General features: G+C 52.3%; 1 protein-coding gene and 1 long non-coding RNA gene across 4 annotated transcripts in view; one reads left to right on the top strand and one right to left on the bottom strand.

Moving 5' to 3' along the window:
• Positions 1–7,654, top strand: part of ASAP1 (ArfGAP with SH3 domain, ankyrin repeat and PH domain 1) — a 339,203-nt gene extending 331,549 nt beyond the window's left edge. For all 3 annotated transcript variants that reach the window (XM_040625648.1, XM_008689380.2, XM_008689378.2), the window contains 3 exons: positions 2,044–2,543; positions 4,284–4,406; positions 6,660–7,654. In XM_040625648.1, the coding sequence (XP_040481582.1) occupies positions 2,044–2,543; positions 4,284–4,406; positions 6,660–6,734 (698 nt within the window). In that variant the 3' untranslated portion in view covers positions 6,735–7,654. The remainder of the gene's footprint in view (positions 1–2,043; positions 2,544–4,283; positions 4,407–6,659) is intronic.
• Positions 7,655–9,380: 1,726 nt separating this feature from the next.
• LOC121101673 lies at positions 9,381–11,681 on the bottom strand. Its single transcript, XR_005833626.1, has 2 exons — positions 11,165–11,681; positions 9,381–9,772 (listed from the first exon to the last, which is right to left on the bottom strand). It is a non-coding gene; the product is annotated as an uncharacterized LOC121101673 (long non-coding RNA).
• Positions 11,682–27,864: the final 16,183 nt, after the last annotated feature.

The raw sequence follows: 27,864 nt of genomic DNA, 5'->3' as shown, positions 1-27,864 counted from the left end.
TAAGCTGGGGTGTTTTTTTCACATAATACATCAGAAACATTTTCCATCACAAATGACTGTTACCTGCTACATAGCATTCCGCCGTCTGGTGCCGTGAAGTGTTAGGTAGGCCCTGTCATTGCAGCCACACGGATGCCCCTTTTCCACCATGAATGGTGCCGTGCTGAACACTCAAGCACAAGCATCTCATTTCGTGGCTCTGATCCTTCTTAGGGGATCAGTTCGAACCGGACTTGAATGTGTTGAGGTTCTGTCTGCCCAGCATTTACAGTTTCCATTCCCCCGTAAGTGGCGCACAGCAAGGCTGGCCAGCCGCGCTGCTGGGGGAGTTCCCCCAGCTTCCCCCTTCACTGCCTTCCTCAGACTTTCCTTTACCCAGTTTGTGACTTGCAAAAGAGGACTCTGGCTTGCTTTAACTCTTTGAGCTGAGCAACATCAGCTGAAGTTCAAGGGCCAGCCCATGAGCTGGGACGTGGCCAAGCAGGCCACGTGCAGAAGCAATCGTAGTACAGCTTGGGACAGTTTGCAACACTGGGATCCATCTCTCTTTTCTTTTCTTTTCTTTTCTTTTCTTTTCTTTTCTTTTCTTTTTTCTTTCTTTTCTTTTTTCTTTTTTGATAACTTGTAAGAATATCTTTCTGAATATATTGTACTTCTAGAATAAAATTCTTAGTGTGACTTACTCAGTGAGTCTTAGTCAGCTGTGTCCTTGCTGAATGCATACTGTATGCTTGGCCTCTATGCCAGGAGCCGGAGTTCCGGGAAGAAGTAAAAATACAAATCCTGGTCTCAAAGAACCCTGCCTGACAGTAGCGGTCATACTCTTATATGATCCTTAGAGCCTGCCAGGTCCTGATGGCAAATTCTTTACCTGTATTAACTCATGTTTTAGAAATAATAGGAGGCACAGGGAGGTCGTATCATTGACCTGAGATCACACAGCAAGTTAAGTAAGTGGTGGAGCCGGAGTTGGAGGTGTGTCCTTAATGCCCTAGGTCCCCCCGACAGAGCTGTGCAAAGAGCTGTGGGAGTGGTTCCACAAACTAGAATCCCCAAGCGGTGCAGAACGACAGCCACGACCGTACAGAGAATCGGGAGGACCTGCCTAGCAAGTTCTCCCAAACATATTACGTGGGCAAGAAACGAAATTGCAGACAAAGTATGTGCTGTAAGCCATGTATGGGATTCAGAACATGTGGCCGTATCACCAAAATGTAGCAGAGGTTCCCTTGGGGGGGAGGGAGGAGACCTTTGACCTCTTAGGTAGTATGGGAATTCTAGAGACATGGAGAATCATAATAAATTCTGATACAGCTACAGAACGGGACAGAATGCAACATTAAAAATGATGTACTGCTGGGCACCTGGGTGGCTCAGTCAGTTAAGAGTCTGCCTTCGGCTCACATCCTAGGGTGATCGTGATCCTAGGGTCCCGGGATTGAGTCCACATCGGGCTCCCTGCTCAGTGGGGAGTCTGCTTCTCCCTCTGCCTGCTACCCCACTTGTGCTCTCTCTAACTCTCTCTCTCAGATGAATAAATAAAATCTTTCAAAACAAAATTACATATTGCTGCTGGAGGAATTTTATTGACCTGGCAAATACTCTTGCTAAAGTGGTATATAGATAAAAGCAGATCAAAGTTTTATCTACGGAAAACACGTGGAAGAGTCCAGAAGGAAGTACGGCACATTACTGTAAATGGCTACGTTTAGGTGGTAGGCTTGTGGAGAACCTAACTGTATACTTCTAATTTTCTGTAACCTGTTTGTATTCTAGTCATGTTTGTTTTTTTTTTTTTTTTTAATTCTGGGTTAGTTTGGACATCCTGTTCTTCCGTAACTGAGGCATGAAATCACTTATGGTCATGTAGACGCCTTCCAGGCTTCCAACTTTGATCTGTGAACGGGCAGTGCGCACCTGGGTCTGGCCCTGGAGCGGGCACACACTCTCCACCGGTGCTCCCAGTGGCCGAAGGAGGGGGCAGCGCTTCCCTGCCTTGGGGTCCCCTCCGGTGACCTCCTTCTCTGTGCTTGCTTCCCGCAGTGGCACTAAGGAAAACAGAAACCAGCCATCACCTCTCCCTAGACAAAGCCAACATCCCACCCGAGATCTTCCAGAAGTCATCCCAGTTGGCAGAGTTACCGCAGAAGCCACCCCCTGGAGACCTGCCCCCGAAGCCCACAGAACTGGCACCCAAACCCCAGATCGGAGATTTGCCACCGAAGCCAGGAGAACTGCCCCCCAAGCCACAGCTGGGCGACCTGCCGCCCAAACCCCAGCTGGCAGACTTACCTCCCAAGCCGCAGATGAAGGACCTGCCTCCCAGACCGCAGCTGGGGGACCTGCTGGCAAAGTCCCAGACCGGAGAGGTCTCCCCCAAGGCCCAGCAGCCCCCCGACATCACCCAGAAGTCACAGCCGGCAGATCTCTCCCCAAACGTGCAGTCCCGAGATGCCGTCCAAAAGCAAGCATCTGAAGACTCCAATGAGCTGACACCCACCCTGCCAGAGACGCCCGTCCCGCTGCCCAGGAAAATCAATACGGTGGGTAGACGCCAATTCTGAGGCTTTTGCAACCCTCTGCCGCGCTCCAAAACCCAGCAGGAGGGTGTGTGCTCCAGCAACACAGAAAAATCACGAGCTTGCTCACCTGCACTGGTTGTGGTTCCGGCAGCACGGTGGAGCGGAGCCCAGTGGTTAGGGACGCGGGCGCTGGACTCCAGCAGCCGGGCTTCTCGACCGGCTCTCGCTACGTGACCTGAGCCCATTACTTTTCTGGGCCCTTGTGCACAGCAGCTGAGTTCAGGGGCAGTTGAGTGCGGTGACCAAGGAGCGGCACCAGGCAGACGCTCGGCAAGGGGTCACCCTTGTCTTAGAGCCGGGACGATGACACTTTTCCTTTCTTAGAGTCACAAGAAGACAGGTTCCCTCTCAGGGTTCTGAGAATCGTCCACTCAGTTCTTCTCACTGCGTTTTCCCACAGGAGCCAAGGCAAAGCCCCGAGAGACTGGCACAGGCAGAATTCGGGTGAAATCCCACATTCCCGCCTTTGCATGAGATGCTTTCTACTCTAAAATGTACCAGTTTTATTTTAATATAAAAATGCTCTTTTCCAAAAAAACCTCTTGTTTGCACAAGTGCTCCCGGAGGATTCAGTGGCTGTTGGTCCTGCCCTTGGCTGCACCCCAGCCGGGGCACTGGCTTCCCAGGCGGAGGAGCACGGTTAATGAGGGAGCCGAACTCCACACAGCAGTCCTGCCCCTGCTCATTATCAACACAGCATTGCCATAGAGTGTGGCCCCTCCACACTAAAGGAAGGGTCAGGAAAACAAAACCCATTCTCGCACGGGCTGGAGAGCACCATATTTGGTACAGCAGGCGCATTTGCTCTCCACAAGGGCACTGTCCCGGTAGCCCAGGCCCCCCGACGGCCTTGTGCAAGATCCCGGTCCTGCTCTGCACTTGACAGTGGTTTTATGCCCTCGTTTAATCCTCCCCATGTTCAGGGATCCCCTGCGGGCCTTGGAGCTGAGACAACTAAGCCTTACACAGCCGCGGTCCCTCCAGCCAGCACCACCCCTGGACGGGCGGCAGAAAGGAGCAGGGGCACTGAGGGAGACACCAGGGCACAGAGAGAAGTCATTTGACCCAAAATATGGAGAGACACTGCTTGCTTTCTTTAATACTGAGTACTCAATGAGCTAGGCACTAGAAACCTCCTTTAGAAGATGACTTCTCTATTCCCATCTTCCTGTTTGCAAAGAACCAGAAGTCCAACAGATAAAAGCGCAAGTGAAAACTGATCACAAATTAGAACATTTTGGGGAACTGCCTGGAATCCTCCCACCCTGGGCCGCCGCCCTGTTTAACCAGCATGTGCTGACTTAGTACTTTGCGTAAGGGGACTGAGAGATTTGTTTATGCTGTGCATTCAGTATGCAGAAGCTGCACATTTTTCTTTACATCATGTTTCCCAAAACCATTTTTAGACTCTGCTGTCATCTCTGCAAGCTGCTGTTGAGGGCGGGGGAGGGCAGGGAGCCTCAGGGGTTTCGGTGAGGCTGGCTTTCGATCCCCACCCATAGTTTGCTTTCCCGTGAAAATGATGGGCAGTGTGCCCTCCCGAATGCCAGGCTCCGTCCTCGCGCTCGGGGAAGAGAGGGAGCACACAGCACCTGGGCGCCTGGCGGACGGGCCTCCCCCTTGACAGAGGAACAACTGAGGCTCAGCGCCCAAGGTTAGCGTGTCCTTTTCTCGCGCTAAAGCCCCGTTTCTGTCTTGAAGGGGAAGAACAAGGTGAGGCGAGTGAAGACCATCTACGACTGCCAGGCGGACAATGACGATGAGCTCACCTTCACGGAGGGGGAAGTGATTGTCGTCACAGGGGAGGAGGACCAGGAGTGGTGGGTATGTACTCGGGCGCACGCCCCGGGGCCCGCATCCTGCCGGCCGCCTCGCCGACCCTCCAGCGTTCTCGCTGGCTGTCTTCTCTCGCTGCGGTCGTGCTGGAGACGCAGCCGCCAAGCTTTGAACCTGGCTCGGGAGAATTAACGTGCGCCTCTGCTTAACCCTCGTGATCATACAGCCTGTGAGCCGCAGGCATTTCCTGCTTTGTCAGATGTGAGACGAAAGCTCGGGAAGGCTGTGCATGTGACACAGCTAGGAGCCAGCAGTCAAGATTCCGAAGCATCTCTGAGCCCAAAGCCTGAATGGTGGCCTTACGTGTCTCCTGGCTGAGTGTTTCCCAGCATCAGTATGGAGATTCTGTTTCCGTGGCAGCCTGTGTCCCACCAGCCCAGGGGACCCTGTTCTGTCTGCTGAGAAAGGGACCTGTGGTTCATGGTGGAGCCAGCAGAGTGTGCTAGGGCCCAGAAACACACGTGCACGTACACATGCGTACACACACGTACAGGTGTGCATACACCTTTGGCTTTTCTTCCTCAGGGCCTGGAGAGCGAGCGCCTCCAGATGCTTGATCACAGCCGTAGGGATTCTGCTTGGACCAAAGCAGCGGCTCTCAGGCAGGGGCAGTTTTGCTCTCCGGGGACCTTTGGCAGTGTCAGAGTTTCAATTGTCAGGACCCGGGAGGGGGATGCTCTGAGCTTCTGGCCAGTGGAAGCCAGGGATGCTTGGGAGAACAGAATTACTGGCCCTGAATGTGCAGGGTGCCCAAGCCGAAACGCCCCAAAGGAAGCGATGAGGCTTCTCTCTCTCGGGGAGGGATGAGCTGGGGGTGGTCCCCATGGCCCTTCCTGCCTCTGTTAGGGTTGGGCCTGCTCCTGGCATGGAGCCTGCTCGGGAGCCACGTTAGAATCATGACAAGCAGATGGGCTCTGAGGGCCCTGGCGTGAGTCACTGAGTCGTTCTATGGCCTTGGCTAAGGCGTGTCCCTTCCGAAAGCCTGTTTCCTGCTCAGAAATGGGACAGGAGTAACCCCACCTCACAAGGTTGTCCCAAGAGCTCACTTGGTGATGCATTAATATTATAAGCAGGCGGTGATCAGATCCTTTGCTAAGAAACCAAGGATAACAGCGGAGGACCCAGAGGGAGTAAGCGGCAGGTTTCCACTGGTGCCTCTAGCATCGTCCTCGGAGATTCCATGTGCTGTCAGCACATCTGCCGAGCCACACATAAAAACAATGCCGCCCATGCCACCAGTGATTTCCAGTTTCACAAAACCCGCTCACGTGCAGGACGCCAACTGAGTAAGGCCCTGTGAGGTGGGTGCTCCCGGCCAGCAGTCAGTTCCACCGTCAGGATGAGAGAAGCATGCCCAGGAGCCCCGGTGGCGGCCCAAGGTCACAGACCTGGTAGATCCGTCAGGCAGCCCAGACTTGCCCCGCAGCTCCTGCTCCAGCCACCGTGGACCCCGCGGGTGTTTTATGGAGGGAGATGAGAGCTGGTCTGGCCTGGCTCCGAACGCCACCCTCCTCTGTCTGCATTTGTCATTTGGAGCCAGTATGCACGTCCTGGTCTTTTCTGTTGAAGGCTTGCAGTGGGATTCTCTTTAATCCACTGAGTATTGGTCTGAGATCACTGGGAAGTTTTCACGGGTGACTGTGGTCACAGGCTCGGGCAGACAGGAGAGTTGCCAGAGGCCACCGTCCGTCTCAGGCCCTCACCGTCTCCTTCTCCCCACAGCAAAGAAGTTCTGGTCCAGAGCAGCCCTTCCCATCTGTGTGATTTTTTATGTAATCTCACCACAGGTCTGAGAGGAAAGGGTATTTTAGCCCCATTTTACAGACAAGAGGCCTAGCAAAGTTTGTCTGAGGTCGCTCAGCAGGAAAGGCATTGAGCACCCGGGGAAGAGCTTGGACCCTGGAGTCTGTAGCCTGTGTGAGGCCAGGTTCTTTTACCTGTCGGGGGGGCGGGGGGCGGGAATTAACACTCCAGGTATAAGATGAGGACCCCAGGAAGCACTCCCTCACAGGACGGCCAATTGTACACGGTGAGAGCCACATACAAGGGCGGCATGGGCTGTACCTCCTGTTGTTAGTTATTCTGTTACAATTGTGTGTCATCTTCCAAGAGTGGGGGAGGGTCAGCATGCACTCCCCCGCAGGCCTGTGGGCCAGGTCCACGGGGACCGTGACCCACGGGGCTTGTCACCGGGCAGCTGCCAGTGGCCTCCAGCCTGACGACTCTCTCTTCTCCCTACAGATTGGGCATATTGAAGGACAGCCCGAAAGGAAGGGGGTCTTTCCGGTGTCCTTTGTTCACATCCTGTCCGACTAGCAAAAAGCAGAACCTTAAGATTGTCCACATCCTCATGCAAGACTGCTGCCTCCGCATAACCCCGTGCCCACGTGTGTATATAGCTGCTGTTACAGAATGAGAGACTCCCGGAAGGGCCACCTCAGGAGGGGACATGGTGTGTGCTGTAAATACCCTGTGGGCTTCTGCCCTCGCCGGTGTTAGGGGGGCCTGGGACCCGGCGCGCCTTACTGGTCTGCCAGAGCCGTCCTGGGTATCTAGCACTTCATCTCTCTGCTGTTTTCCCAGCAGACAGACAAAACCAGGCATCTAGGAACTGCTGGCTCTGCAAATAAGAGTGGTCTCCAGCGACCGTTGAAAGGCAGAGAATGACTCTGTGTTCCTAACAAAACAGTATTCTCAATTGTGTTACTGAAAACGCGACATTAGTGAAGAGGTGGGTTCTGCTTTCCAGGTGAAACTTTGAGCTCCACGACAGACCAGCCTGTAGTTTATCTGTGTACACAGTTTACAGCTACAAAAACCGACTGTGGTATTTATTACAGAGAAGTGCTCGGTTCAATGTAAGTGTTATTCCTTCGGCAAACTATTCAGCGACCCAACACCTTTGGTGGCATTTTACGCTCCCCGCAGCCTTGTGCAGGTTAGGCCAAGTGGGTGTATACGGTCTTCTGGTGAGGAGTGCCCGCCTCTGAGATATTACCTCATTATGCAAAAATAACATATCCTTCACGACTATTTTGACAAAAGCTTAAAACACACCTGATGAAGCTCAACTTTCAGGAACCAAGGACCGCCAGGAAGCATTAGCCTCTACATTATGCATGCCTTTAGAAGCTTACCCGAAATCTGCCTTTTATAAAGGAATAGTATGGACAAGTGGAACTGTACATTTTTTTAACTTGATCGCCATTAAAGCAGAAATTATAAGGTTGCAACAATATCTGTTTCTAGTCAGTCATTCGGCTTTCTCAGAGTGTGAAGTTCCATATCCTCTTCTGAATTAGCGTCCTTCACCTGTGTTAAAGCCCCGAACACATCAATTTAAATTATTTTCTTAGTTTTGTCTTTGATCAGTTTAAACACGTGAAAAGATGATTCACGAAGATGACAAAACTTAAAAGTCAGCCCTTCACACCATTTCCCCGCCACAGAATCCGGGTGCTGAAACCAGCCTCTCCTCCCTCCGTGCTCTTGCGTGTGCCCCCATCGGAGGCGAGCGTGCCAGTGTTAAGCTCTGTTCCGTAGCCGCGTTACCGTCGAGCCACTTCACAGCCAGGCGCTCGGCCGCCACAGCGCATGGCGCTGTGAGTCTCCCTCCGTGTCCTCCTGTCCAGGCCGTGTCCATCCGACCACTGGAACGGCAGCCCCTGAGCTCGCAGCCGTGGCCGTCGGTCTGGACTTTGAAAAGAACACGGCGGGTGCCCACCCCGGTCAGCGGGGCGGCTCTCTTGATTCCGAAGCCCCCGTGTCCTTCTGGCATCACGTTTGCATAAACGGCTCTGTTGGCAACCGCACAGAAAGCTGATCCTGCTAAGCCGATAACCTCGGCGGTAAGAGAGGAAGGTTCATTTCACAGAAGCACAACTCCCCACCGGACCCCTAGGAAAAGCCCTCTTTAACAGAGTCTCTGTGCTCAGCGAATATTCATTTAGTTCTGCTTAAGTGAGTACCATGAAAACTTTGAATAACCACCTAATAAGTAAACCTTGCATGACAGACCTGCAACACAACTTCTCAGCTGTTCCTGGAAAGTGATTTTAAGCAGTTGCCACCTGGGGCGGGGGGGTGGTCCTGTGAGCCCCGCGGGCCCCGCACAGAAGGCGAGCCCCCGGAGCCCGGGGCCGGGCGGCTGGGCATCTGCAGCCCCGGCTCACTGGCCGCGCTGGTGTCAGGACAGGAAGTCACCGTCCAAAGGGACCTAGGGGCCTGGTTCGTCCAAGTACACATTTTTAGTTGCATTAAAGAACTATTCATTTTTGTGGCCTACAGTATTTTCAGCTGTTCTCAAAATAAACTGGTTTTCTAAAAAGCTCAAAACCTACATGTCTGAAATTACATGGAGTCATTGTCTGTTCTTTTTCTTCTTTTGCTGCAACTTACACAAGCGCATTTTTAATACCTTTTTTCTTTCCTCTGGTTTTGTTTTTCTTCTCCGTGAGGAATTTGAGTGCTCTCTAATCCAGCTGACTGTGGGACATAGGACAGCTAGGTATGAATACCTTTGGTGATCTTGGTCGAGTGTGAATCTGATATTCTTATTAAACTCAGTGAGCCACGATCTGCAATTTTGTACATGATATAGTATTTTGAAGGTATGGAACCTTATGAAAAAAAATAGTTAATTAGTTCTTTTTTTCCCCCAGAGGGGAAAGTTACATTCTGCAAATAGTCTGTGTCTTATTTTACTGTTGAACAGCAATTGCTATTTATTTTTTTATTGCCTAGAACTTCTGCGTGTCGTGTAGGAATCCATAGTGGCACCAGGCAAGTTCCAAACTCTCATGTGGATGTTACCACCAGACATCAGTACGCTTGTCATTTCACATGTATTTAATGTGACCGTTTTTCAGTACTGTATGTGTTAATTTCTACTTTTTTTAATATTTAAAATTGCTTTTAAATAAACATATTCTCAGTTGATCCCAAACATCGGAAATCAAGCCATTTTGTGAGTTGTCCACTATATTGCATTTGGAAAGAATCAAGACTCCACTTGGCTGTGCTTTGGGGGGGATAGATAACACAGGTCGGTCCAGCTCCTGTGTCAAAGCTCTCTCTGGATACATAAAAATGTCCATTACTTTTCTCAGCTTACAAAACACAGACCTCAACATTTTGGGGTCCCCCCCACTCCCACCTCCGTGCTCCCACTCCACATGAAGAGGGAGGGCGATGTCCAGGCCTCAGGCTGCTGGGCGTTTCCTTCTCTCCCGTAGCTGCTGCTGCCAGCACTGCCGTGCAGGGAGCAGACCCAGGGTCAGGCTCCGGGCCTACGTGATCTCCTCTCACTCTCAAGCCAGCAAGAAGCATGCATGCACCTCTCCACTTAAGAGAACCTGAAAACGAGGCCCAGAAGGTTCACGGTCATGGCAGGAGGTGCCATGGGCTGGTATGACCAAGTCAGGAGCCCACAGGAGTGGTGCTGGCCCCCAAGTCTACACTAGGAAAGTTCCTAGTTGCACTGCAAAGCTATAGCATGGAAGACTCTGGAGCGTTCGGCATTCCTTCTGTTTCAAGAGCTTTGGTAGATTTTAGTGCCTATTCACACACCTAGACCAGGAAAACTCTCCAAACCACGCTGCCAGGGAAAGTGGGCTTCGGCATGGAAACCAGGACTATCAGGATATTTTTGGGACAGGCTAATGGAATTATCTGGATAATTCAGGCAAAGAGGCAGCCAGCTTTCTCTCTGATCACAGTGTTATATTGGTTCCATATTATTTTAAACCTGGGCCAGTGTCTGAAAAGAACAGACTTGTTCCCCTTGGAAGCAGCCCCTCCAGAACGCTGGGAGCCCTGGACAGCCCTCCCCCAGTGATGCTGGAAACCAGAGGAACCTCTGACCTCCCTGCCTTCGGTCCTGTGAACACTAGACGGTTGATGAGCCATTTCCTGTATGTGCATTCAGTCCCCAGTGAGGCGAAAATCCTCTTGAGGCACATCCGCTCGCAGAGCTGAGGTGACTTGCTCAAGGTCACTCATGGTAGCGGTGTCGGCCCGTGTCCTTTCGGCCTTGGCAGGAGCCTTCCCTCCCCCGTCACTCTTGTTTCTTCCCTAACCCAGCACCCTGCCTTCCTCCCGGATTGTGTGTATATGGGTGGGTGGCAGAGATGGTAATTCTAATTCGACCTCTCCTACCCACCCCCCCACCGTCTGTTGTCATCCCTCCTGGAAGGAATCTTACTTCCCAGTCTGCAGGATATATGGAATTCCCAGCCGATGGGCTCACGTCTCTGCAGGTGAGCCTCAGCGGACCTGTGCTCCCTCCCGCAGCTGGACACATCTGGCCCGGCCTCTCCGGCCCCAGCCTGGTCGCAGGGGACGTTACCTCACTCTTAACATCTGAGCGCGTAAGTTCCCCGAACATTCTCTTTGCATCAAGAGGATGCCAGGCCTGTTGGAGCGCCTGGGTGGCTCAGTCGTTAAGCGTCTGCCTTTGGCTCAGGGCATGATCCCAGAGTCCTGGGATCTAGACCCGCATCACGCACCCTGCTGGGAGCCTGCTTCTTCCTCTCCCACTCCCCCTGCTTGTGTTTCCTCTCTCGCTGGCTGTCTCTCTCTGTCCAATAAAGAAATAAAATCATAATTTAAAAAAAAAAAAGAGGATGCCAGGCCTGTGGTTGCAAAGAGGAGCCCCACATTCTGTCCCTGACAAGCCTGCGGGGAAAGGGGGATGAAGAAGCACTGATCACTTTGCCCCCCCCCCGCCCCCGCGGTGGGGAGCGTACCTGGGGACAGCTGGAGCAGGCCCCCCAGAGTCCTGGGTGCCCCCGCCTGCGCAGTGCCTGCTCTCCCGCTCTGGGGCCCGGGCAGCAGGGCCGTGCTCGGCTCCGTAGCACTAGGAAGCTGGTCTCATCCCGCCCACAACTGAGCAGCCTGCAGCTCAGTGAGGTCAAGTCGTAACTTGCCAAAAGTCAAGTTGCTGGAGAAGGCAGGGGCCAGACTCGAACCCGGAGGCCAGGGCCCACGTGGCCACCAGCCATGACCCTGCACTGCCTCTCTGTTGCTACTGTGTTCTCTGGCTGCCCTTTCTGCAGGGAAACTGGGTCCATGCCAGCGCCCCGGCCTTCCATGGACAGGTGAGCCTGTGAGATGCAATGAAGTTTGCCGTTCGGAGGGCCCCCCGAAGGGTGTTCTTGGCGCTGCTCTGCCGCTGGAGCCTGAGGTCGGGCTGGCACACAGGGGTCCTGGTGCGTGTACAAGGTGACCGGTGAGGCAGCAGTGAGTGAGCCAGTGTGTATCTGTGAGCACAGCAGCCCCGTGTGCAGACGTTCAAACACTTGAGCTCCTGAAAACAGGAATTAAAGCTCAGATAAACACAGCTGTTTTGCAAAAGTCTTACCACACAGCAAACCCTAGTCAGAGGCTCAGAAGGCCAGAACTTGGACCTTCTGCAAAACCTCCTGGGGAGAAGCCTTGCTGGGCTCATGCTTCTGTGGACGGAATTTTAGATTTTGCTGTATAGGTCCAAGCAGATTTGAGAACAAGAGATAGCAAATGTGCCATCTGCACGCTGGCCTGGGAAGACATGAGGGCCAGGTTTCCAGGCTTGCGCGGGCATCTCCGGGGGTCCTCAGTATGAAAGTCAGACTCTGGGCCCTGACCTCGGGGTCAGGAATCTGCAGCTAGCCAGCATCCCCAGATGAGTCCCGCGTGCCGCCGGGGCATGCACAGGGGGGCCCTCTCATCCTCTCAAAAGCAACAACTGGAAACCTCACTTTCGGGGCGCCTGGGGGGCTCCGTCGGTGAAGCGTCTACCTTCAGCTCAGGTCATGATCTTGGGGTCCTGGGACGGTGCCCTGTGTCGGGCTTCCTGCTCAGCGGAGAGTCTGCTCCCTCTCTCTGCTCCTCCCTTGCTGTGCTCTCTCTCTCGCTCACTCTCAAATAAAATCTTTTTAAAAAGAGAGAGAGAGAAACCTCACTTTCCCCAGTGACAGGTGAGAAATCAAAAACGCGAATTTATGCCACGCTTGACGTGCTGTTGGTGACCACTGAGTATTCCCTGAATGAGCGGACACACGAAACCTGGCAAAAGCACCTGCCCTCGACGGGGGCGGGTCACGTGAGCACGAGAGGCCGCATGCTTTCAAAGGCATGGGGGTTACCCGCCCCAGCGAGGGCCAAGGCCAGGGGGCCTCTGATCCACATTGGCTCTGCCCACTTGAGCTGCATATTGCTGACTCCCACCCAGTAAACAGGCAGCTTGACAATGGCCCTCTTTTTATGGTGCGCTAAGCTGCAGAACAAAGATTCACAAAAATGCATTGTCCGAATGTGCAAGCCTAGTTCCTGCTCAGCCGGACCCACTTGGCGAGCTCAGACACCAGGACCCCCCCCCCGGCCTTCTCCACCTCCGGGTGCCAGGCCGCCGGCCTACCTGGAGCTCGGTTTAGGGGACAGAAAGCGAGCTCTAGAGGCGACAGCAGCAAACGCACCCAGGACTGGTGCCCATGGCCTGGGGTTCACTTTCCCACCTGAAGCCAAGGCCTCGGCTGGTCTGTGCCGAGTGGAAGATGCTGCAGTGGGGAGCCAGCTTTCAAGGAGAGGGGAAGACGAGGGAGTGAGGCAGGAGGTAGAAAATAGGAACAGAGCGAAAGTGAAGTTGGCTGAGAATCTGTCTACTAAAGCTGAACACGCAGCCCCGGGGACCCACAGACGCCCTGGGAGAAATGGGTGCACGTGCTGGCCAAGAGAACAGTCCACAGCAGGACTATTTATCATAGTAGAAGCCTAGAAACGGCCCACGTGTCCGTCCACAGTACGATAGGCGTGGTAACGGGCTCGCGGCACCACGTAATGAGCATGTGCACGGTACAGATGAGTGTCCCCGTGATGAGGGCAAGACGCCAGACTCTACAAGGATCCACCTTCAATTCTATCTAACGTACAAAAAGAAACCATCTGTGTGCGTGACAAGTCAGAATCGTCATGGCCCCAAGGGGGACCTAAAGAACCCGGCGGACTTCGGGGTGCAGCTACTGTTCTGTTCCTTTCTCTGGGTGTGTTCACACAGGTTTTTTCAGCTGGCGAAAAGTCATTGAGCTGTGGGTTTCTGATATGCGCCCTTTCCTGTATGTTACTCTCAGTGGCATGCTGATAAAGGTGTAGCCAGCCCTCAGAGAGTGTATCTTTAAAACCCCTTATTTGCAGCATGTCGCCAATGCCGAGGTGTAAATATTTCCAGCAGGGCTGACTACTAACTACGAACGGGATGTCGCTGAGCGCCACTTTGGGAAAAGGCAAACAGTCCATCCTTGCAAGTTGGATCGAGTCAACTCCAGCTGTTTGCTGATTATACTTCAACAAAAGTTTTTTTTAAAAATGAAGTCTGGGGGCACCTGGGTGGCTCAGTTGTTAAGCATCTGCCTTCGGCCCAGGGTGTGATCCCAGAGTCCTGGGATCGAGCCCCACATCAGACTCCTCCGCTTGGAAGCCTGCTTCTTCCTCTCCCACTCCCCCTGCCTGTGTACCCTCTCTCTGTCAAATAAATAAATAAAATCTTAAAAAAAAAAAAATGAAGTCTGAGGCGCCTGGGTGGCTCTGTCGGTTAAGCATCGACTCTTGGTGTTGGGTCAGGTCATGATCTCATGGTTGTGGGATCGAGCCCTGTGTTGGGCTCCTCGCTCAGTGGGGAGTCTGCTTGCGTTTCTCCCTCTCCTTCTGCCTCTGCCCCTCCCCCTGCCCTGTTTATTTTCTGCCTTTTTTATCATAGCTTGCCACGTGGGTGTGGGGTCGTGTCTCGTTGCGGTGTTGATCTGTTTGCCAGGTGACGAACGCCATGGAACATCTTTTCACGTGCTTACTGGCCACCGCTAACTCTTCTGTAGAAGTAGAACCTTTGCCTGTTTTAGAACTGGATTATTTTTTTGTTACTGAGTTGTAGTTTTTATATATCCTAGATACGAGTCCCTTTCAAATAGATGATTTGCAAAAATTTTCTCCCATTCTGTGGGTGGTCTTTTCCTTCCCCTCTTGGCAACGAACATGTCTTCAAGAAGACGGGCCGTTCAGGAATCACCCACTCTGAGCCTTCCCAGCCCCGGAAGGACCTGATATGTGAGGTGACCTTCGGTATTTCTCTGGTAAGACTGCCGTTCAGGCTAAGCTAAGCATTTCCATGGCCTCTGGAAGCAGAGATGTGGCCTTGGATCCTCTGGCCCTGGGTTTCAGGCTGCGCGTCTCCCTCACAGCTGAGTGAACGTGGGCAAGTGAGCCTGCCCTCAGCCCTTCCTTTGTCCACGCAGCGTGGACCCCGCCGCTGCCCTCACAACATGGACAGAGAACAGACAACTTGGGACACGTCACAATAGGTCCTTCTGAATAATTCGAGTTTGTGTACCCTTCACTTTGATAAATACTTTTTTAATCCGACGGAAGACCTGCATCCGGTCTGGCGTAAGTCAGGGGCTCCGTAAATGATAATCCCCTCCCCCCCCCTGCTGTTTGTGCGGAAGAGCCCGGCACAGCTCCCTCACCCTCTGCCTCCAGATCATTCCTGATTGCTCCTACTGCTTTTAGTAGAGGAAGTTGAACCCACTACCTCATGGGGGGGGGCATGGAAAAGCTAAATATTCCAGCTTTTGCTCTGTCTTCTTACTACATCGGGGCAAAGAGGAGAGTTTCTCAGCTTCCTGGGCCCTAAGAACTTGGCCAACACCTGAAAACAAAAGAGAGTGTTCTTTTGCTCTCCTTTGGAGGGGAAACCCTTCTGGCCCCAGCAAGGGTTTCTCAGTCTCCCCCACAGCACCACCTCCACCCCACAGACGGGGAGCTCCCCCCCAGCCCCCCAGGGGCCTTGGGCCTGGCCTTGCGCTCGGCCACCCTGCCGGCGCCCTCAGCCAGCGCGCCCCAGAAGTCAGGTTGCACGGCGGCCTGGGGGAGAGGGGCGGCGGTTCTGAAACCGGACTTCCTTTCACGAACAGCTCTCCTCCGGGGGTGACGGGCCCACCGCGGAAGGTCGAGAGGTGAGTTTAAAAATAAAAATGAAACTCTTCTAGAAGTTCCTCATCGAGCCCCCTCGGGCCCTGCAGGCCAAAGTCGCTCCCTTCCATGAGTCAGGCTGGGAAATGCTGAGCTCACCATCACACATGGCCTCCGGCCGAGAAGCTTCCCCGCAGGGCAGGCTTCCCGGGCTCAGACCTGCTCCCCTGCACCGCGATGCCCCAGCGGGGAGGGGCCCTTGAGGAGCCAAGCGGAGAGCAGGGCCCGCGACGCTCCCCCTTGCCTCTGCCGCCGCCCCCCTGCCCCGCAGTCCGGGGTGTGCGTGTCTGCGTCCCCTCGGCCTCACCCGTGGGTCTCACGCGGGCACGGTAGGAACGCAAGTCCTGCACCCCAGCCGCGGGCTTCTGCGTCGGCAGGACTGGGCCGAGCCGGCGGGGCCCCGGATTCTGTCCTGTGAGCAGATCCACCCGGGGTGATTCTGCTGCGGTGGGTCATGGACGGTGCTTTGCAAAATAACGATGGCATGAGCGGTGGTCCCCTCTGGCCCTGTGGAAGGCATTCGAAACAGCTTAGTCCCAACCTCGGAATCAAACCCAATTGGCACTGTTATGGATGTGATTCTGCTCCAGCCGGTGTCCAATCCGAAAGGGAGAAGGAATGAGGGGGGGCAGCAGGGCAGGGGGAGGATAGGCCGCACCTCCTGGATCACCACGGCCCCCAGCACCGCTGAACCCAGGAGGCCGGAGCCTGGGTTCTGTCCTTGCTTGACTTCAACCCATGGGATGCCCTTGAATGCCCTTGAGCAAGCCTCTCCCTTCTACAGTTTAGCTTCTTCATCTGGAAAACAGGGAGTAACATAGCTTTGCCTGTCGTGGCACCGCTGGGAGTGTGTGTGTGTGTGTGTGTGTGTGTGTGTGTGCTAGTCTGTGTGTGCGCATTGGTGCCCATCTGTGTTCTTGCTATAGACGGTGAGTGTCCCTAACCCCCAGGGCGAGGGTATGTGGAGGCGGGGCCCTTGGGAGGTGAGGAGGTTATGGGGGTGGAGCCCTCCCCGAATGGGGTCGATGCCCCTCCCTCACCCCTTCCGCCCCCCGAGGACGCAGCAAGCTGAAAGCCCTCTTCCAGAGCAGACCCCCACCAGACACCCCCACCAGACACCAAGTATGCCGCTACCTTGATCTTGGAGTTCCCAGCCTCTGGGGAAAATAGAGAAATAAATTGCTGTTTTAAACCGTCCATGGTAATTTGTCATGGCAGCCCACACTGAGACAGTTCTTGTGTGTGTGTGTGTGTGTGTGTGCGCGCGTGTGTGCGCGCGTGTGTGTTTGCACGTTCTTGTGCATGTGTGTTTGCACAGTTCTTTGTGTGTGCGTGTGTGCGCATATGTATGTGTGCATGTGTGTTTGCACGTGTATGGGCTCGTGTGTTAAGCTTTGAGCATGGTAAATCCCCGTTCTGGTAGATGACATGATTTTGCCCCTCGCCGTCACCTTCTGGAAGGTGCGCAGTCTCCGGCCCTCCTGGCGGCTCTGCTGGGACGAAATACCGCAGGGGTTGGGAGGCTCTGTCTCGACTCCCGCGAGCCCCCCGTTAGCTTCCCCTCTGGTGCCTGCGGCCGCGGCTCAGAGCTGCAGGACGCGGAGCTCCCCCGGCTGCAGAACGGTACCTGTCCTGGCCCTTCCTGTCTGACCTCCGCGGCCTTGGGCACCTGCCAAGGAGAGGGCGGTGCTGGGGTCCCGCAGGTGCACTCAGGAGGGGCCGTCCCTGCTCCTGGGTATCTCTGGCCCAGGTGTTTATTGAACACTTACTCTTTGCCACACATCCTTCTGAACACTTAAAATATCTTGGTGTGTTTTAGCCTCGAAGAAAGTACGTAAAATAAGTTCTATGAGTATTTCTACTTTACAGATGAGGCCCCCGGGGCTCAGTGAGCGTGCTTTCCTATGGCTGCCGTAACAAGTACCACAGCCTGAGTTTACAACACGAACTCAGTCCCCCACCGTTCTGGACCTCAGGAGAACAAATCGAAGTGCTGGCGGGGCTATGTTCCTTCTGGAGACCAGGGGAGGATCCTTGTCCTTGGCTTTTCCGGTTTGTAGAGGCTGCCGGCCCTTCCTTGGCTGGGGGCCCCTCCTCCATCTCCCAAGTGTGTGATTCCCATGTCACAGCTCCCTTTCCTCGCTTTGCCCCTCTCGCCACCCTATGTCATTCCATCGTGATGACAATGGGTCTGCCCCCAGTATCCAGAACCATCTCCTGATCTCAAAAACCTTAATCACAGCTGCAACGTCCCTTTGGCCATGTGAGGTAACCTACTCCCAGGTCCTAGGAATAAGGACAGGGACATCTTCTGGGTGATGGTTGGGGGTGGGGGAAGGCGGTGGGGGGACGTGCTGTATTCTATCACCGAGAGCTCAAACTATTTTCCCCAAGTCACATAGCTGAAGCGTAGACCATCTGGCTGGGGTGGTGTCCGGGGGCGGGGGGCTGGCTTCCTCAAACCACTGTCATTGCGTGTTTGCGATCCGTTCCCATACCCAGCAGCCTTCCCACCCGCGGCAAGTGGGCAGGGCTCTCCCCTGTCTCTGCCCTTGGCAGGTTCCCCCCCCACACTCCCCAGCCAGGAATCCCAGCCTCCCGTACCAGGCCTCCGGGTCTTTAATCCCTTTCCAGTAACAGGCAACCTCTCCTAGTGCCTGAATGCCCGTCTTCCTGGAATGACATCTAGGTCTCTTCCCGATGGCCGTCCTTTCTCTCAACAAGCATTCACTGTGTCCCTACTACGTGCCGGGGCCTGGGACGCAGAGGAAAGTCACCACCAATGATGCCCTGTGGACACTCAGGGTTGAGTCAACAAAACAAATGCTGACAATACTGACGTAAAGCCGTTTTCAGGAGGGTGGAAGCCTAAATGGTAATAATCCTGCTGGCAATAAGTAAGAGGCCCAAAATACACTAACGCACTGACCAAAATTCCAAACTCTTGGGAATTTTCCCTAAGAAAAATACAAGATTTATACCATTCTGTGATTTTAAAAACACACATGACTAGTTAATGCTGGTGCATCCACCCAATAAAACACGTAGCCACGAAAAGGACTAGAGAACAAGCAAACATGCTTAAGACATTATGTTTGCAGAGCGCAAGCGAACACCCACCAACAGGAAACTAAGTCACAAAGTTAAGGTGCATCCTGACAACTAACACTAAGAGCTGTCAAAAAAGAGATGGAAATTGTCCCACGTGTCAGAAGAGAAAGATCTCCGTACATACGCAGTTTACGCACAGAAAAGTTCTGGAGGGATTTGAGTGCCATAGTTCTGAGGTCAGAACTAAGTCTGTAGCTTTTTATATGTATAAAACAGGGGTGCCTGGCTGGCTCACTTGGAAGAACGTGCAAATTTTGATCTCAGCGTCATGAGTTCAAGCCCCACATTGGGTGTAAGGATTACTTAAACACACGCACAAAAATAAACTTAAAAAAATTTAAAAAATCTATATTCTGTATATTACATATAAAATATATAGTAAGCTGGTGGTGACGAGTCTTGGCATAACCACTTTGCAAAGCATGTAGTAGTTTTAATAAATTTGAAGCTACGCATATCTGCCTATGACCCAGCCACTTCCCTCCTGGGTACAAATGAGATTCTTTCCTACATGAGCACAGGAGACAGGGAAAAGAATATCCCTGCAAAAGCCCTGTCTAAAAGAGCAAAATATTGGAATAATGCAGATGTCATCTGCAAAAGAATAGACAAAATAACTGTGGTCACTTCACACAGTGGAACACTTGCTTACAAAGCGTTGATAAATGCTGGGAACGAATTAACCAGATTTTCTAGGTGCTCTTCTCGTGCCTAGAAAACACCCATTGCAGGGCAATGGAGGAGGGAGGGGAACGGAGGGGTGGAGAGACAGAGAGACTCCCGGGTTTTCACGTGGTGGTAATGAACCGCTGTGAATCACTCCATGAACACACCAGGGCTACATGTAGCCACACAAATAGAGTTGAGCAAAAAAGAAAGGTGGAGAAGGATTCATACAACATGAAACCATTTATATGTCATTTGAAAAATCTACAAAAGTCTATGTATTGTCCATAGTTATGCAATGAGTAGGGGCAAACTCAGGGTAACGGTTATCTCTCAGAAGGGAGGGAGCCATGGCTCAGCAGGTGACACAGGGTTTCCTTGTCCCAGCTCCTCCTCCCAAAGAAAAGGAAAACCAAAAAATGGAAGGAGAGAAGGGAGCAAGGAAGAGAGAGATCCGATGGAAACACGACAAAATATGGAGATATGACAGAGCACGTGGGAAGGTTGGCCGTGGAAGGAAGGGCGTGACATGCCCCCGTTTGGTGGCAAGAAGAGGGAAGGGCATTTCTGGAGGGAGGAGCTGCCGAACAGACAGGCGATCTTTCTCTCATCACGCCGAAGCTCTTTCACCATTGTAAAGAAATGAACACCCAAACTGTTTTTCTTTCCTGGACGTAAGTGGTGGTCAGGGTGGCCTCCCCCCGTCCTGCTCCACACCGTGCTCAACTATATTTGGCCACTTTGCTTGGTTTTCTCCCTCGCTTGCCCTCCTTTTTTGTGAAATTTCAGTCGGAGGTTGCTCAGAAAGTACACGGGGTTCTCCTGAAAAGCCCAGCTGCCCAGCCTCACAGCCCAGGCTGAGGAAGGTCTTCGGCTGTATGAGTGGTTCTGAGAAATAGTAACTAACGGTGCACCTGCTGGGTGCTGGGCCCTGTTCTGCGTGCTCGGGAATAAAACAAGATCCCCGGTTTCTGGAAGTTTACATTCGGTGGGAAGAAACAGAAAATACATTAGTAAAGTAGGTCTCCGATAAGAGCCATGTAGAGCATCTAACAAAATCGTCTGATCGTGACTAGTGTCACTTGGTAATCCCACGGCCCTTCAGAGACTTCTTTCCTTTCCTGCAATGAGGTTTAAAGTGAACTTTTGTCTATCCAAAAAATAAAAATCTGTTTGAGGCTTATGATTCTCTTTCACCAAAAAAAGAGAGAATTCAGGGTAAAACAGTGTCATTTTCCCAGCTGGTAGTTGTTGGCAAGAATTGTTGAACACGACATCAAAAACACCATGTGCTACATGCCGGCTAACTGAACATGAAGAAGAAGAAGAAAAAGAAAAAAGAGGAGGAGGAGAAGAAGAAGAAGAAGGAGAAGGAGAAGGGGAAGAAGAAAGGGAAGGGGGAGGGGATGGGGGAGGAGAAGAATCGCTTTACTCTCTGCCCCTCCAAAATACCTTCCGTGCGCCAGCCATGTGACTTTTGCGAGCTGTCTTCCCCAGCGATGGTGCCTGTCCTTTGACTGCTCTGGTCACAGTTAGTAAAACTCCTGAGGGAAGGAACCAGCTCCCCAATTCAGGGGGTGCACCCAAAGATTTACTTTTTTAAACTGTGAAACAAAAGCATCAAGGGGAACTCTGATGATTATAGGAATTTATCACACTCTATTTTTTAAAAAATTTTTAAAGATTTTATTTATTTATTTGTCAGAGAGAGAGCAAGAGAGCACAAGCAGGGGGAGCAGGGGAGCGGCAGGTGGAGGGAGAAGCAGGATCCCTGCAGAGCAAGGAGCCCTATGCAGGACTCGATCCCAGGACCCTGGGATCATGACCTGAGCTGAAAGCAGACACTTAACCGACCCAGCCACCCAGGTGTCCCTCCCTCTTTCTTTTCAAAGGCATTTTTTTTCCTTTTAAGGATAAAAGGCGTGGAAAGAAGCACTAGAGACAGAGGATGAAAGCCCAGCTCTCCAGACTCTCAGTCCTATGTTCTTCTTTAAAATTTTTATTATAAAATTAATTTCATGTAATGCTCATGGCACTGGAGTTATATCATGAATCCCGTTCTAGAGATGACAAATTAAGTTTTCTTTAAAGCATGGTCCCAGAGTCCCTTGCGTCAGGATCTTCCGGAAGAGTCGCTGAAAACACAGATTTCCGGGCCTCACCCCCACAGAGGGGGTCTGATAGGGCGGGATGGGCCCTGGCCCCGGCACGTGGATGACCTTTGCTGAGTGGTTCCGAGACAGGCTCAGTTTGAGAAACACAGGTCTCTCCCACATGCCCCGCCCCCCGCCCCCGGCATTCACTGCGGCCGGCAGCTCCCAGCGCTTGGCGGGCGAGGTCCCCGCGGCTGCCGGCTCCGAGGTGGGCACGTCACCTGGGACGGCCCAAGTGGTGGAGGCCTGTTCGAATGGCTGGTGCAAAGACCTTACGATTCCGTGGGGCTTCAGAGCTTATGGAGGGATTTTACACACATTTTGCTTTTTTTTCGGTTTATCAGACGAGGTTTTTATTGAAGGATATCATGGTCTCTAACCTGCTGTGTGATCTTCTGCAAGTCACTCAACCTCTCTGATGTGCGAAGGGCACATGCCGTACCTTCATCCCAGGATTGTTAAGTGACATCACAGGAGACCGTGGCTATGGAAATCCTTTGCAGTGTAGGAAGTGCGGAGCTTCTGGAATACAGTTCCATGGAAAACGGAAGCAGAGCCGGCCAGCAAGCGGGCAGACGTGAATGGCGTCCCAGACGCAGCCAGGGCTTACAGGGAGAACAGGAGGTGAGGGCGCTTGACCTGGCGCAGGCCAGGGGGGCATCCTTGGGGAGGCGGGGAATATTCTAGGTCCAAAGAGGCCAGCGTGAGGGAGGGAGCTTTCTGGGTGAGGCAGAAGACTTCCACACCACGTGGAAAATGGAGACACCAGAGGAGCGAAGACGTGTGCGGACCACAGCAGTAAAGTGGGGGCGCTGAGAATCCTACTATACACATGGAGACATCTCGAAAAATGCCATTGGAACTAAAACAAACAAAATATCCCACATTACAGGAGGCTATGTATAAGGATACCGTTTATGTAAAGTTAAAAACATGTGAAACAATATTTCACGTCAATTTTATAAGAGCATATGTATGTAGATGTGGTAAAAGTGTAGATGTGTTTAGCAAGCACTTGTATGTGCTTTTAATGCACCAGACGCTATTCTAGGTGCTTTTTTCCTAGATAGAGAGTGAGCATGAGCGAGTAGTGGGGGAGGGGCAGAGGGAGACGGGGAGAAGCCTAAGCAGGCTCCACGCTCAACACAGAGTCCGACGTGGGGCTCGATCCCAGGACCCTGAGATCATGACCTGAGCTGAAACCAAGAGTCTGACGCTTCACTGATTGAGCCTCCCATGGACCCTATTCTAGGTGTTTTAAAACCAGTTCATTTAACCCTGAAAACATGACAAGATGCAACACTATTCGTGTTCCCAGTCTGCAGGTGAGGACCCTGAGGCCCCAGAGAGGGTGATGAATTGGTCAAAGTCACACAGCTGGTCAGTGGCAGAAGCAGATTTCCATCCAGTTACTGCGGCTCCAGAATCCATGGTATTAACTGCCTTGCTGTCTCTCTGTGACAGGGACAGAGGCTAACGTCAGGACAGCGCTTCCCCCGGAGGAGGAGGGACGGAAGAGGAACAGAAGGGGATACAGACAGCTCCAACTCTGTGATGTTCTGGGCTTTATTTTTTTTTTTTTTTTTTTTTTTAGAATCTGAATATGACTGTCTCAGTTCGCTGGGGCCGCCATAACGAAGGACCGAAGACTTGGTGGCTTACACAACAGAAATTTATTTTCTCTCAATTGCGGAGGCTGGACGTCCAAGATCAGGGTGGCGGTAGGGTGGGTTCCTCCTCAGCCTCCCTCCCTGACTCATCGATGAAGCTGTCTACACCTAGCCTGCTCTCCGTCCGTGTCTGCGTCCTCACCTCCTCTTGTAAGGACACCCTTCTCGGTAATTGGAGCTCATCCCTATGACCTCACTTTAACGCCATCGCCTCTTTAAAGACCCTGTCTCCGAATACAACCGCATTCTCAGGTACGAGGGATTAAGACTTCAATATATGACTGTGGGGGGGGGTGTGGACAAAATTCAGCCCATAAATAATGGCCGTATAACAAGATATGACAGAGCTGATGGTGGCTACGTGAGTACAGTGGCTCTACACTGCTTTGTATGCATGAACTATTTCGTAATAAAGAAGTCAGTGTGATTGATTACAATGCTGTACTTAGTCACGATGAGGCGCGCTGGCTGGGAAGGCCTAAGAGTCCAGGGGAAATAAAATGGCCACGGACAGCCTCTCTGCCGTCGAGGGCACTGAGAGCGTTCTGAAGTCCGAGCCCCACCCAAAATCAATTAACTCAGAATCTTGGGCTGAGGCTCCCGGATCAGAGGACAAACAGGTGCTTCTATGATGTACCAGGGCTGAAAAAGTCAGGGGCTGTCCAGCCAGCTTCGGCAGAATCCCCTGGAGGGTTTGTTAAACCCAGGGCTCTGGGCCCCACCTCTGAGTCTGAGTCAGTTGGTCTGGGGCAGAGCTGAGACTTTACTGTTCTAGTGTGTTCCCGGGTGCTGCTGATGACGCGGACTGGTAGATGATACCTGGAGATCGGTGCTCTGGGTGGGGCACGCTTGCAGCCTGTAGACAGGCCCCTGTTGTCGCATGAGCAGAGGCTTTGCGGAAGATTGGACCCCAACTGCCTGAGGACAGGGGCCCATGCTGTCCCCCATCCCCAGTCTCCTTTCTCCCTGTCGCTTGCTTGGGTGGCTTTCTCTGCCTGAGGGTGAGCTCTACAGAGAAGCCCCACTCAGTGGTGGACCTGTCAGGCAAGGTCAGCGGTCCCTTTCTCAATGACATCACTCTCTTTTCCCCACTTGTCCATGCATTCGTCATTCCGCACATCTTTGTTCGGCACGGGGTACGTTTTGGGGACCGTGCTAAGGGCCCGCAGTGCTGCATGAGACATAGGATCCGGCCTGGGAGAAACAGTAGTTTCCGTCTCCTTCCCTTCTCTCCGTGTGGGTTTCAGGCTGTCAGGGTGCCAGGTCTATTGTTTAAACCTCTGGGATTGACATCCTCACACATAAGTGAATAAAAAAAGCGAGATTCAACAGGGTGGATATAGTGTGATTGCAACTGTATTAAAGTGCATTTTAAAAAGAGGTAGGGGCACCTGGGTGGCTTAGTGGGCGAAGCGTCTGCCTTTGGCTCAGGTCATGCCACTGAGTCAGGCTCTGTACTCAGCGGGGAGCCTGCTTCTCCCTCGCCCTCTGCCCCTCCCACCCCTGCTCGTGCTCGCTCTCTCAAATAAATACATAAAATCTTCAAAAACAATGAAAAGAGAGGTAATACATGAAGTTGTGAAGCAAGAACAATTGACTCGGAAGGACCGTTATGGTTGGGTTTTGCTTGCTTTCTTACACTTTTCTCTTGCGATGTTTCTAGAATTAGCATCATTACTTTCATAATTAGAAAGAATAACTCATATAAACACCCTCCCCTCCCTGTGTGTGTCTGCACGTGGGCATGTATGTGTGTGTGTGTGTGTGTGTGTGTGAGTGAGTGTGTGAGTGAGTGTCACCACATCTGGGCTTGTGGTCCAGGGTGGAGAGACGTTTATGCTTAGAGACGTGACTCATTAAATTGAGTGAATGGTTTTAGTTCAGTGTGATCAGACCGGGGACATCTGATTCCTCACCAACCATCCCGCTGATACAAGATCACCCCTCCACATAACTAACTTTTTCTGGACGACGGAAGTTGACCCATTTACATGGCAATTCCTCCAAAGGTAACTGCTTCTGGGTGATGCTTCCGTGACAGATCACATTTCCCAGCTTTTCGTGAGGACTTTGGCTCTGGGACAGTGGGGAAGGCTGCTTGCCTCCTGCCCTGAATGATGCCAGGGAATTTGTTGTGTTTTGACTCTGCGCTCTTGCTCTTAGTGATAACTGGCATTTTCTAAGGTACAGAGACAGGCTGCCATGCAGAGGAGTGGAGAGGGAGGGGGGCTGGCTCTTCCTGCCGCAGTCCCCTCCCTGCTGCCCACCATACACTGCATACCAGGCGTGTGAAATTCATGTGTGTAGTTCCAAGTCACCAGAGTCTAGGTGGTTTCTAGAGCTCCCCCAAGTCACCAGAGTCTAGGTAGTGGTTTCTAGAGCTCCCCCAAGAACTTCTTTGGCTTGTCCCCCCCCACCCCTGTTTTGGAAGATTTTGTGTACCAGGTAGTGACAAGAACTTGTCACCTGTCCTGCACGTGCCAGGTGAAAGTCTCCCGACATCATCCCACTCGGTCCACACAGAGATGCTCTCTGCAGTCTATGGTGGAGATGTCACTGTCACCACATTTTATGGAAGCAGGAAACGCAAGGCACAGAGAGGCTAAATATTTTCCCTGGGGCCCTGCAGCTGCTCAGGCCTCTCAGACTCGCCCCGGAGCTAGTCCACTCTCCATGCTCGTTTTTGCGGAAACAGAAATTAAGCTATAATAATAATAATAATAAACATAATATCAAAACTGCATCATTCAATACTAGTTCCTAATAATTTTCAGTTGTTAAAGAATCGCTTATATAAACCGGCTGCTCAGAAGGAATTCCAGCACCCAGTTTCTGTGATTCCAACATTCAGTTCGTTGGTGCAGCCCGATCGTTGATGCTGTGAAATGTTGAAAATATGCTAAAGGTCTTGCTCACCAGCCCCCCCCCAAAACCCCACCAAGTTTTCCTCCCTTCTTCCTTCCTTCCTCCCTTCCTCCCTTCCTCCCTTCCCTCTCTCCTTCCTTCCTTCCTTCCTTCCTTCCTTCCTTCCTTCCTTCCTTCCTTCCTTCTTTCCTCCCTCCCTCCCTCCCTCCCTGCCTGCCTGCCTGCCTACCTGCCTGCCTGCCTGCCTGCCTGCCTTTTTAAAAATTCAGGTGAAAATCTCATAACCTATAGCTAACCATTTTAAAGTGAGCATTTAGTGGCATTTAATACATTCACTATGTTGTTCAACCACCACCTCGATCTAGTTCCAGAATTTTCATCACCCCAAAAGGAAACTTGGTGTCCATTAAGCAATTACCACCCGTTGTCCCAGGCCCTGGAAACCATCAGTCATCAGCTTTTGAAGCTTGGGCTCCGGGGCTGTGTGGGTGAAGATCCCTGCTCCAGCCCGGGGGCCAGAGCCCTGTCTGCCTTCCTGAGCGGAATCCCCCAAGATAAAGGGGCTGCCCGAGCCACCTGCCAGCCCCCTTCCACGGGGCCCTTTCACATTTCCAGGACAGAAGCCCCTAGTGCGTTCAGGTGGTGGGTCTCCCTTAAGTCCGTTGTGTTCTGAATGGCCAGAGCTGCCGGGACCCTGACAGCAGGGAACTAAAACATCACTGGGTTTGCTTTCCCCCCATGGCATGCGGCACCTACTTAATGACAAAACACTAACCAGCAGGACACAGAGTGCCCGTGTCCCCTAACCTGCGCCTTCTGTTGCCTTCCACACGTAATAGCGTTCACTCCAGCGAAAAAGCCAATGCTCACGGAGAAAGACATATTTTTGAAGGGCTTTTGCAGATACGAGGGGGGAAAGAGCTGGCTACTTCCCTTGAAAGATGTGTGGACGGCATGTGCTATGGGAGAATAGGATTCTGAGACTGCAACTAAAATGTGCAGGCTGTTTTACAGCCTAGAAAGCATTAAACATTCATCCTCTCATAGACTCTTCTCAACAACAGAAGATAACGGTATTATTCCCATTTTACAGATGAAGAAATTAAAGGAGTCAGAAGTTAAACGACTGTACAGCTGGAAATTCCAGGCAAGACTTCCTGACCCCCAAATCAATGCTCTTTTCGGGACACCAAATATGATGGACCGAATGTTTGTGTTTCCTGCCTCCCACCCCCCAGATACATGTGTTGAAACCCAATCCCCAATGGGATGGTGCTGGGAGGTGGGGCCTTCGGAAGTGATTAGGTCCTGAGGGTGAAGCCTTCGTAAATGGGATGAGCGCCCTTTCGACAGAGACCCCAGAGGGCTCTCTCCCTTCTTCCATCAGGTGAGGACACACTGGATGAGGACTATGAACCCGAGAGGGGGCCCTCCCTTACCAGGCACCAACTCTGCAGGGGCCTTGATCTTGGATGTCTCAGCCTCCAGAACCATCAGAAATAAATGTTTGTTGTGTAAGCCCCCCAGGCTCTGGTGTTCTGATGCAGCAGCCCACACAGCCCTATCTGTCACTGCCTGGGTTGATACCCCAGGTGGACAGAGCAGGCCACTGCAGGGGTGAACTGCCATAGGTGTTCCCAGGCACTATCCCCAGGTTCCATTTGCTTGAATTTGTCACATCTATCAGGACCTGGTTGGATGAGCAAGATCAGAGGCCCGAATCATTCTCTTAGCCTCCCTGTACCCAGTGAGTGGAGATTCATACACACGGGTTGGACTCTTCATCTCAGACATCTCTGAGTTCAGTGGAGTGCAGGGTAAGTGTGATCCAGCCCCTGCACACACACCTTCACTGATTCTTCCCTGCTTGCCAACCCCCTACATTTACACTCTATGTTACATTCACTCCAAACCGTTTGCAGTTCCCAAGCATGCCAGAAAGGTCTTTACCCTTATGCCTTTTACAATTATTGTGATGATAAT

Source organism: Ursus maritimus, unplaced genomic scaffold (genome assembly GCF_017311325.1).
Source record: "Ursus maritimus isolate PB19 unplaced genomic scaffold, ASM1731132v1 scaffold_9, whole genome shotgun sequence".
Taxonomy (NCBI): Eukaryota; Metazoa; Chordata; class Mammalia; order Carnivora; family Ursidae; genus Ursus; species Ursus maritimus.
The sequence above is the reverse complement of the archived record's forward strand: the minus strand, read 5'-3'. Positions and strand labels throughout refer to the sequence as shown.